Genomic DNA, 12,234 nt, shown 5'->3' with positions numbered 1-12,234 from the left:
TGATTATGTAGACATGGGCCAGACTGATTTGATTCTGGTATATGTTGGTGCTGCAACTGTGTTGGAGGCTCTTTCAAAGGTGTGGCAGGATTTTTCATTTTTGAACTTTTGGGGAAAGGGTCAAATGCAAGCTGGTATGACTTTGGGTTTTCCCACACAACTACCTAAGTCCTTTCGGGGGGTTGGGCCTTGATAGGGATGCACCTGTTAGAAAAGTTGATTCCCTCCTTGTTTTACAGTGTTGCCCAATAGTGTGATCAGCATATTCCTTCTGAGCCAGACTTTAACAGGTATGGGATCAAGCCCTCAGTAAAGTATTGGACATCTTGACAATGGAGAAACTTACCATCCTATATTATCTTGCTATCTGGCCACAGGATATTATTTTTTCAGTCTAATATATACACTTCAAAAGCAGAACATTTTATTTTATTTTGGACCTTAAGAGTTTGTGATGGTTTGTTACAGCTTGTTTCAAGGTTTGTTTTTTGCCTTTGCCATATGCAAATAGCTATTATACACCATTTTCTACATATTGAAATGTAGAGTGTTTTAATGTTTTATTTCCTTATGTATGGTTATGTATTTAAAGTTTTCTTCTCCTTGCTGTTTGCAAAAAAACCCCCAACCATGCATTTAAAGAGGAAAAGATTAAAGATAAGTAAGACTTGCGAGAGACAAGGTCTTGCGAGAGACAAGGTGGGTGAAGTAATATCTGTTGTTGGACCAACTTCCGTCAATAAAAGAGACAAGCTTTTGACCTTACGTGGAGCTCTTCTTCAGGTCACTTAAGGAAATGCTTACATGCTCTCCTAAATAGGGCGGTTTTCCTGCACAATGGCATAGGTTTTTTTTTTTATGATACTCATATTTTACATGGTAGGTGGATTCTGAAGCTCCTCTGTATTTAGTGTTTACACACTACTCCTAAAACAATTTGTTTTCCTATGGAGGGGACATCCTTACAGCTGCCAGTTAAAATGTTCTATGAATTCGTTTCAGAGTAGCAGCCGTGTTAGTCTGTATTCGCAAAAAGAAAAGGAGGACTTGTGGCACCTTAGAGACTAACCAATTTATTTGAGCATAAGCTTTCGTGAGCTACACTGAATGCATCCGATGAAGTGAGCTGTAGCTCACGAAAGCTTATGCTCAAATAAATTGGTTAGTCTCTAAGGTGCCACAAGTCCTTTTCTTTCTATGAATTAGTGTTATATCTAGTATTCTCTTATCTGGAATTCTGAGGTCAAAGTTTACATGGTCTCTTACAACTCAAAAGGCACACTAGGGTGTCAAAACAAATGGAATACCAGTAGTTTTAGCTGACACATTTACAGACATCTAGAGGGGAATGAACTGATGGATGCCCCACAAAATATGGTGAACAGAACATGGACCCACTTGGGGCTGCCAGCATAGATTATCCAGTAGACACAGAGTACTGTTGCAAAGTATGGAAACATGAGACAAAGCTTGCAGTTTATTGCTTTATTCTCTTTTCAAAGTGCCAACAATATGAAATGTGATGAGAATTCCCAGACACAACCTCTAATGCTGCAGCTGATCAGATAGTATGAGAAACTATTGGCAATAATTTAGGCAATTTAGAAACTGAAGTTTGATTTGCCTTTTCACCACCTGACATCTTTCGTTGTTTTTCACTAGCGTCAATGTAAGTAAGGTATTGTATTGTTTTTGGAAGAACAAATTTCAGACTGGAGCCAAAATTTGAACTGAGACCACTAGATATGTTTGGGACAGAAGCAGGAGTAGTAAATTTTCCTGCATTGCCCAGCCAATACATTAAAAAAAAAAATGTTTTCACCCAACTCATTAAAAAATCACTCTGCAAACAGCAAAAATGGCAAAATGTATTGCATATAAGTTTTCTCAGCTCTCCTTATTGTCTACAAAATACATATTGGAGATTCTCACTTCTGCACCAGACCCTTTACATCTCATAAAAGGTCTCTAGTGGTATAAAGGAGCCCTGAAAGCCAGGGGAGAATTTCCCCACTACAGGCACTGTGGGACCACCTCTAAAGTTGCCTACTGAGGAGCGCATCTCAAGCCCCAGCATAAGGAGTGTGGTGCAGCTGATGGAAGGAGGGGTGTGTCAGGGGTGGGACTAAAGCATGTGGTGCTGAGAATATTCCTGGCAGCACAGTGGACCTGAGTGTAACTTGGAGAGGGTGTCATAACTTAGGCTCCCAATTACTAGTGACACAGAATCTTGCCCATTGTGTAGGAATTATGTATGTTTGTTGACTATGCAATATGAACATTGTGGTTATAGCAAGTAACTAGGATACATGATTGCTGACTTCTCTTTCTGGTTCTCACCAATTCACTATGAACCTTGGGCGAGTAGCATAACTTTTCCTCTGCAGTTTCAGTCTGTAAAATGGATATAATACCTACCTCAGAGACTTATAGAAAATTATTTAAGCCTTGTAACAAGACCTTTGAGAGGCACTCCAAAGCCCTAGTTGAATGGCACTATAGAAATACACTAATATTACTTGGTTTATGTTGTTGCAACATTGTAAAGAAAAATATAATGAACCATAAAATGATCTCTCAAAGCATATTTAATAAGATTCAAGTGCCATGCAATAACACAGACATAAGACCTTAACAATCAGTTCAAAGTTATTTCCCAATTATCCCAATTCTTATGGGGTAAGCAAAGGTGATCTATATAGCAATCTGTTTTATCATACATGAGTGGCTACAAAAAGAGGAACTGGTTTTCTTAATTGTTCCTAATAAAAAAGGAAAGACTCTGTGTTAAAGAAATTCCAGTATCCTGCCTCAGATATTTCAGCTTTCGTCTGTGTTGTCAGCAAAATATGAATGGAGAAGAGAAAAACTGAGTCTGTTAACAGGAAAGCATGTCATGAAAAAAATCAAAACCTTTCAGGACCAGATGCTAAGTAGTTCAGAGTACGTTTTGCCAGGAACAGATGGTATTAAGACAGCCAACTGTGGAAAAGGAACTAGTACAGTACTGGGAGGGTGGTGTGGGAGAATCTGGTCAGCAGCGGGGCAGGGGCTGGGGAGAAAGAAGAGATCAGTGCAAGTTTGAAATGTTTGGATCCAATCAATGCCTAATTGCTCATCAAAGAGTGGGTGAACACAAGCATAATGTACAATTATAAAGCAGTGGCAGATCTAATAATGTTGGTATGTATGTCAAAGAAGGGATTTGTGAAACCAGTTAAACAGGACAGCCATATTTTCACTTCACTACACTTTGACAGTTTAATTTTACACTAGTTGTATTTAGAATGAACATGAGTTTGGACAGTTCTTCAAGCAGCTTTGAAGTGTGTAACTCTCTGTTTTAGTATCTATTCCAGAGATGAAGTTGCTCAAGTTGATGGGGCAAATTCTCCTCTTTTACATAGTTGCAACCACATTCAAAACACAAATCTGAAAATGTCATTGACTCTATATTAATAAAAGTTAATATGCCACATGGTAGTAACAATTGCCTAGATCTTGTATGACATGTCAGCCTGGGAATAAATAAGAAGAATCTACTCATCTGCCTTTGAGTTTTAAAAAATATTATAAGTAATGAACAATGGCTCGATGCTTAAAGGTACTATGCCAGATTCTCACCCTCATTCTGACCCCTTTCTGGCTACTTGGGTGGTACAGAGAAGCTCTCAGTGGGAGTAGACCCATCCTAGTTGGCTCCTACACTACCTCCCCTTCCAGCCCTGGCAAAAGGGAAAAGACATGGGCAGGAAAAGCACTGCTGGCAGCTGCTTTGGGGACATTGCCAGCTTTGTATATTTAGAGCATCCAGGGTCAGTCTGGGCATGAACTGACTCCTTGAGGCTCCCACTGCAAAAAATGAATCTCCGCATCAGTGGTCAATGTGGCCCACTCTTTTGCGGTATATTTTTTGCCCTAAAGTTTGTCATCTACCAGTCTCTAAGTTCAGCTGTTGTATTGTTTCTAATCTGGTCTTCTGACAATACCTGGTTTTGAGCTGGCATGACAGCTGAAGATATTTATTGTGAGCTTTGTTGTTAAAAATTTAAAATTAGGAGGTTTTCCCTTATCTTGGAGCTTGGCCAGTTTGTCTTTTAGCCTGAAGCTTGACCAGATTTTCTTCAGAGTGTCAGACAGTGTAGGCTTACTATTCCTTGGCTTTCTTCATGAATGTTTAACACCAGGACACTTCCCCCTCTTCCCCAAAAATAGGCAGTCTTAAAAATGTCGGACAGCATGTGCTTCTATGTCCTTTCTCCTATGTGTCCATTGTTAACAAGAAACAAGTACATGTGACGGGATCCCTAGGATGCAGCCTGGGACTGTGGGACCACTGTACCCCTTTATCTCTCCAGCCTGGGCTGTCTTTCTCAATGCTTTGCTAGTGACAAACAGCAAACTCCTTCAGAAGCTGTGATCGCACAGCACAACAGCATGTGGAGCCCCTCACCCAGCTATATGGCATGAATGCTCCCAGAGCCACTCATGAATTACGTTGAGAAAGGCACCAGCCAAATCCCCCCAGCTCCCAGGACTGTACCTCAGTAATATATCGTCTTGCACCGCTCAAGATGAGCAGTGCAAATTTATTAATTGGTTTACCACTTCATCAATGGAAAGTGGTCATACACTAGCCTTTGCAAATCTGAGCAGATTTACCACACACTTCAGGCAAACTCACTGGTAAAGATAAACAGTTAAATTTATTGACTATAAAAGATTGATTTTAAGTTATATTAAGTGTTAGGCAAAAAGTCAGTCAGTTACCAACAGAAATAAAATATAAGCACACAGTCTAAACTCTCAACCCTATTAGTCTGGGCAACAACTAGATTAAGCAGTTTCTCTCACCTCCACTGGATATTGCAGTCCTTCATATACAGGTTTGTCCCCTAAACCTGGGCCGGTCTTCTTCTGAGTGTCTTTGTTGCTTGCAGCATAGATGGGCGAAGCATGGGCCCCCTGTGTTCTGTTTAATATCTTCAGTCCCGTGTGCTTGGAGAACACAAGTCCAGGCATGTCTGGTGGGCATTGCTGAGTCCCCAGGCAACTTGAGCAATTCCCCTGGTGCAGCCTTATGCAGGTGAGTCATTGAATTGTAGCTCCCTTGCTGGACAATGGCTCTTGATGGTTGTTTGACACCCTGCCTGGGCACTGGTTACTTTCCTTGCTGTTGTCTCTGGGGAGCTAATATCTGGCTGATTCCCCAACTTTTATAGCATGTTTTAATGACAACCATACAACAGAATTCTCATAACTTCATATGCACTAAAGATATACATATTTAGATAGAACAGTGGCTTTGAGCAGTTCATAACCTTTCCCCTGATACCTCACATGGCATGCTTTATATATAAGATCACAATCGTATATATGAGGAATATGGGGGTTACAAGACACTCCCCCAAGGTATAGAATGTCACAGTACGCACACGTTTCATTGTTCTTGCAGACATTGTGGACTCTACCCCAGGGAAATGTCACAGCATATGCATAATTCTCTTCCACTAGGGGCTCAAGATCTGGATCGCATCCGTTTATCCACCTACAGAACAGCATGCAAGCTTAGATTTGTACAGAAGAAATGCAACTGTAAGTATGTCCGTTGTTAACCGCAAGTACCATCTTTAGTCTTACCACTGTAGGATCTGTTTCTTCTCCAGTTGAAAGGAAAATATGGGTTTATTTTAATGTACAGTTAGGAGACACTAATAAGAATGCCAGGGTAATAAAGAAATGTAGAATAATTCCATACTGTTAATTATCCTCAAAGCGTTAAGTGTGGAAGTGTTGCTATTGGGGGGGAGGGGAATTTCTTTAATGCTGCTTCTAAATGTGGTGATTTTTCTTTTAAAAACAGTTTCTCTTAGCAGGTTATGAAAAATGCCAGGAGCTTTTAAAAAAAAAATTTTTTTGTTTAAAAAAAAAAAAAAAAAAAAAAAAAAGCCACCACCCCATAGACTTTGCCATTTGTTTTGCAGATTTTTTTTTTTAATGTTTCTCACTAGGCCTGTTTACACTGGGCTATTAAAAAGAAATCTCACCAATGTATCTCCGCTAACTGTCACAATGACTGGTCTAAACACTTGTGCTGCCACCAGAAGAGCTGCACTGGAGGGAGTTTAAAAAAAAAAAAAAAAAAAACATAGACACGACCTGTGCAGCTCAGCAGCGATCTCTTTGCTTTGAGGTTGTGAATATTGGTGCTGCAGGATAATCTTCTGCTTGTGGCCTCCAAATATCGGCAAAAGGCCAGTCTGAAAAGCTTTTAAAAGAAAATGGAGAATGGGTAGAACACGCAGGAGGTTACTAGCCGTGGGTCAAATCCTGCAATCACCTCTTTAGCGTACCTCTCATATTAATAGGCATTTTTAGCTTGCGTAAGGACCATAGGCTTGGTCCATGTCACAAGCAGGCTGCCCAGTACAGTTTCCTACAGCTACAGTAGTTCAGTCTTGCTCAATTCAGAAGGAAACACACTGGACAGAGCTGCTGTGATCGTGTTTCCTTAAAAAATATTTTATTTTTAATTTCAGAGGATGAAATTTTCACTTAATTTCCATGGTAACTGTATACACTGGTCTTGAGTCGTCCCCCCCCCCCCCCCCCAAAAAAAAAATCTAATTGAGCTTATTTTAAGTACAAGGATATAATAGCCTCATCGTAGGGGAGACTGGATGGCTGAAGGCATTGGTAATGGAACACAGAACAATAATTAGTATTTATGAAATGTGTAGTGTTTTTGTGTAAACATACAAATAGTATTTCTTTTTATAATAGAATATAGAGTCTGACACCTTTTGTCACTACTTTGAACAAAGCCAGTCAGTGATTAAAAATCAATACCATCAGAGTTTTCTTCAGTAACCTGTGTGAAACAAGTTGGTGGTCTCAGTTCTGTTCTTAATGGATAAGGTGTCCAGATTGTAAACAACATCTTTATGACTGGCTCCGTTGTCGGCTGCCTCAGTGGGAAGGAAAAGGAATGAATGCTTACGGAAACTGAAATACGCTCGTACCCAAAAGGAGTGAAGGAAGAAATGGTCTTTCTGGATAAAGGCTGAGGCACCGTGGTAGGACATTGTGTGGAATATCTGCATTGTAATTTTAGCAATGTTGTATAAGAGTACCAAAGGTCCAAAAACTCTGGTCTCTATGGCTGTCAATCTAGCACTATTTATGAGCACTAAGTGCACTTTTAAAGGCCACCCTCGGAAAGAAGTGCTATCTTAGGGAGAAGGGTACAGTAATGTCTACTGTTTTCTTGTGGTACACTTCATGCATGATATCAGGACCATAATGCTAGATAGCTCAGAGGAGTAACAAAGAAGCAAAGGCCATATTGTGTGTGAAATTTTACTTTTATGTGACTTTTGCTGTAGGGGGAATGGATAGGACCTGAGCTCTGAGCCAGGAGGTGGCTGTTCACCTACCTACACCAGGATTTTAATGCGATTTTAAAACATGGGCACCTTGCTAGAATGACACAACCCCACAGCGAAATGCTCAAATTCCACGTGAAATAAGTATTGATGTGGAAATCAGTCAGGTGTTCATGTGAGCTCCTGGTATCGCTTTTCAAGAATTAACAGCTTTGTGTGTCTAGGCCTCCTCGCATACCCAGTTCAATAGGCATGATCCAAAGCCCACTGAAGTCAATAGTAGCCCTAAAAGAGGCACTAATTTTAAGACGGTGGGCAAACTATGGCTGAGCACATAGTGGATGATTTTCCATTTGCCGACATGGTCATTAACTTATTTTTGCTTTGGGATATTTTGAGTCTAAAAGGTGCTACATAAAAACAAATCCTCTTCTATAAGGAAGATAAATGGCAAATAAAGGAGGAGTGGAGGAAAGCAAATGAGTTCAAGAATCTTCATTTACTCTCTTCATTCAGCTGTAAATTTTTGAATGCTTCCTTTAAATACAGTAACCTAGGGTACCTTAACCTTTATATATCCTATTGAGTTTTCCAAATGAAAAAGGAGAGCGTAGTGATTTATTTTTTAAGTTGATTGTGTCATTTAAAAGCCCTCACTCATATTTGTACCAAAATCCCCATGTATCTAGCTCTAGACACAGGGATTTAACCAAAAGTTTACCCTTAGAATGAAGGTCTGTGTGAAACTATTTCCTTCTCAAGCTCTTCAGAAATAATTATTGTTGCTCTGAGATGGTTGAACAATGCATCTTTTCCATTGTCAGAATAGTTTTCCTCTTTCTTTCCTGGACTTTTACACTACTAGAGTGTGCTGTGATTGCTGAGGAGAGAGTTACAAATGTTTCAGGGAAATTATCTAAGCTCTGAACAATGACTGTCCAAGATGGAATATCTAGACACCACAAGACTATACTAAGTGATGGTTCTGAAGTGGTTGTTAATACAGTCATCTCGCTAACGTTAGCAATTCTTTTTCCCCGCTGAAATTGCTGTGGAGTATGTGCTGAGCAGTAGTGAATTCAGGAGACAAAAGTGGAAATGGGGGAAAAAATAGTTCAGCTATATCTGAGCTGCTTCATTTAAGAGTGGCTGTAAAAAGAAAAACTCAGACAACTCTACTCTTATCCCAGCTTTTAGGAACCCCTGCCTCTCAAGCCATCTCTGTTCTTCTTTCAGCTGTGCTCTTCTGCTCTGCCCCCTGAACCAGCTCCTCTCTGACTCACACCAGAGTAGTCTTTTTTTTATGGAAAAAAAGAGGCAGTGTGTGTATTTAAAGGGCTCTTTTAAAAGAACTAATTTAATAAAGTGCAGGGAGCTGCCGTCAGCTGCAGGCTCAGGGTGTCTGGGGAGCAAAGCAGTGCTTGTTTGGATACCAGAGGGGGCCATGCTGGCAAAGGAAGAACAGAGATTTTATTAATGCCACAATATTTATGTAAAGATGCTCATTAGTATATAGTAGCATGTGATCCTTTCCTTCTAGGATATCATTTAGGCTGGTTTCAGAGTAACAGCCGTGTTAGTCTGTATTCGTAAAAAGAAAAAAGAAAAGGAGTACTTGTGGCACCTTAGAGACTAACCAGTTTATTTGAGCATGAGCTTTCGTGAGCTACAGCTCACTTCATCGGATGCATAGCATATTGTGGAAACTGCAGAAGACATTATATACACACAGAGACCATGAAACAAAACTTCCTCCCACCCCACTGTCCTGCTGGTAACAGCTTATCTAAAGTGATCATCAAGGAGGGCCATTTCCAGCACAAATCCAGGTTTTCTCACCCTTCCCCCCCCCCCCACACACAAACTCACTCTCCTGCTGGTAATAGCCCATCCCTCTTTGAAACCTCTCTTTTTATAATGCGCATGATAATCAAGGTGGGTCATTTCCAGCACTAATCCAGGTTTTCTCACCACCACCCCCCCACACACACACACACCCCTCCAAAAACCACACACACAAACTCACTCTCCTGCTGGCAATAGCTAATCTTACAATGTGCACAGCAATAATCCAAGTTTAACCAGAACGTCTTGCGGGGGGGGTTGGACGTTCTGGTTAAACTTGGATTATTGCTGTGCACATTGTAAGATGAGCTATTGCCAGCAGGAGAGTGAGTTTGTGTGTGTGGTTTTTGGAGGGGGGTGTGTGTGGGGGGTGGTGGTGGTGAGAGAACCTGGATTAGTGCTGGAAATGACCCACCTTGATTATCATGCGCATTATAAAGAGAGGTTTCAAAGAGGGATGGGCTATTACCAGCAGGAGAGTGAGTTTGTGTGTGGGGGGGGGGAAGGGTGAGAGAACCTGGATTTGTGCTGGAAATGGCCCTCCTTGATGATCACTTTAGATAAGCTGTTACCAGCAGGACAGTGGGGTGGGAGGAAGTTTTGTTTCATGGTCTCTGTGTGTATATAATGTCTTCTGCAGTTTCCACGATATGCTATGCATCCGATGAAGTGAGCTGTAGCTCACGAAAGCTCATGCTCAAATAAACTGGTTAGTCTCTAAGGTGCCACAAGTACTCCTTTTCTTTTTTCCATTTAGGCTGGTACACTGTATAAGGAACAATCCTATGTTTGTTGCAGCTGTGCTTTATGCAAACACACATCCATGTGCTCATCTCTGTGAATTCTTCTCTCTGCTAATATAAAAGAGGGCTCTGGAGCAGACTACAGGAACAGAGTGAGCAGTTAGTTTTCCCTGATGATGTAGATATTGTGTAATGGGTGGTGGAGTGTGTGAAACAGCTGTGATGTTACAGAGATCCATATCTTCCTACCACTAAACTATTGCCTAAAAGCAGAAAGCTATAAAAGGGGGAAGGAATTAAAAGGAAATGCAGTTGGATAAGTTACTTTTCCAAGTACCAATGCTTTTGTGTAGTTCAAATGAACTGCTATATCAAATTTAGGTAAATTTAGGTGACAGCTAATTTTGTCAAGGGAAAAATATCAACAATATTTAGCAGATTTTTTAAAAAAATTGCAAATACAGACCTTGAAGGTCAGGCTGTAAAACTGTAGGAAAATTCTCGCTATGCACAAGTTTTTTGTTTTAAAAAGCTCTCCAAGCACTTGAGCCTAGGTCGAGCTTAACTAAAGTCACTCCTCCCCCCCTCCCCCCAGTAAGTCATTGCAATTCCTTGTCAACCATGATAAAATCAGATCCAGTCCAGCCTCATTCTCCTAATGAATTCAAGAAATTCTGCATACGGAAATGGAAAAGATAAACAGAAAAAATTGAAAAATATCAGCTGTTGATGCCCTGTGTTGTATCAACACTTCAGATTTAATTACAGTATCCCTCCAAAGTTAACAAGATATTTCTTTACATACCTCTCAACTTGCCAGTGTCCAAACGTGGGATGAAATGTGTGACACAGCCCCAAATTGAGAGGAACACAAAATTGTCATGCAGGAAACTTAATGCCCTGGAATTCATTGCTTTAGTGTGGATAACTCTTTTTGTAAACACACTTTCATGTTTTTTTATTTCTGCTGTAAATTTTTCAACCATAAAAGTGCAGGGATAATAAATTTGTGAGAAACAGATAATTTTGGGACTAAAATGAGTGATGTCCCTCTTTTGAGGGATAGTTGAGAGTTATGTTTGTGTATTACTTTGCATAGCTCCTGTAGTCATAACAGGTAGGCCCTGAGTTCTAAAGATAGCTCAGTGGTTTGAGCATTGGCCTGCTAAACCTAGGGTTGTGAGTTCAATCCTTGAAGGGGCCATTTGGTATCTGGGCCAAAAATTGGGGATTGGCCCTGCTTTGAGCAGGGGGTTGTACTAGATGACCTCCTGAGGTCCCTTCCAACCTTGGTATTCTATTCTATCACACACACTAGATATGCCATCTGCAAAAAAAAAACCAAAAAAACCCCCCAAACCATAAACTAAACAATGTTTTGTTATCATAAGCTAAAGGACTTGAGATTTGGGCTCTGATGGACTGCAGAGGTGAATGAATTCTACATGTGGGGAAAGGGGCCCTCAGCTGAGGGGTCCTGGCTGCTGATCATGTGGAGCTACACCCACCAAGCACTTAACTGCCATTTTAGAGGCCTAAGTCCAAAATTTAGTTCCTTAAAACCCCTAGTTATCTACCGCCAAACCCTGTAGCACCAATCTTCTCTAGGCACCCCTATTTCTGCCAGTGGGCAGCTCAAAGCTGCCTAAGTCCTGACGATGACAAGCGTTCACCTAGATCCTTGCAGGATTCTCAGACTCAGCATTTCCTGGCCTGTGTTACCTCCAGGGTCTGATCCAGTAGGTGATATCAGAGCACACCTACTCTGCACAAATAGAGGAGGCAATGGTGCCATCCCCACTACCCCCAGGAACCAGATGCTCCCCTAGCATGTGGGAGACCTAGGTTCAAATATTCTGTCTGATGTGGAGTTGGGACTTTAACTTGGCTTCCTGACCTCCCAGGTGCATGCTGTAACCACTGGGGTATAGGGTACTCTACTGGGGTTTATTTTTTAGATGCTCTTGTACCTTATGAGGCAATCCAGTGTTTTGTCTCCATCTGTCTACTGCCACATTTCTTACTCCATTATAGTTTGTTTGCATGACAGCTACATCTTTCTCAAAACCCTTTTTAATGTCACATGTTGTCCTCCTCTTTTCCAACTTCCTCCGAATGGTATCCAGTAAAGGGCTTGTCTAGCAATAACCTTTTGACATCCATACAACATGGCCAAACCACTTCCGCCTTCTTTCTTGAATCATTTTCTGTACAGTCTGTTGGCCAGGCCTTTGTAACCAGAGGCAATGCATAGGGTGACA

At 40.9% G+C, this 12,234-nt stretch overlaps 1 protein-coding gene across 5 annotated transcripts in view; it reads left to right on the top strand.

Moving 5' to 3' along the window:
- Nucleotides 1–12,234, top strand: part of DTNA (dystrobrevin alpha) — a 297,368-nt gene that overhangs the window by 164,375 nt on the left and 120,759 nt on the right. For all 5 annotated transcript variants that reach the window (XM_074944419.1, XM_074944416.1, XM_074944418.1 and 2 more), the window contains one exon: nucleotides 5,515–5,595. In XM_074944419.1, coding sequence (XP_074800520.1) covers nucleotides 5,515–5,595 — 81 coding nt within the window. The remainder of the gene's footprint in view (nucleotides 1–5,514; nucleotides 5,596–12,234) is intronic.

The sequence above is a fragment of the Natator depressus genome, chromosome 2 (assembly GCF_965152275.1).
Source record: "Natator depressus isolate rNatDep1 chromosome 2, rNatDep2.hap1, whole genome shotgun sequence".
Lineage (NCBI taxonomy): Eukaryota > Metazoa > Chordata > Testudines > Cheloniidae > Natator > Natator depressus.
The sequence above is the reverse complement of the archived record's forward strand: the minus strand, read 5'-3'. Positions and strand labels throughout refer to the sequence as shown.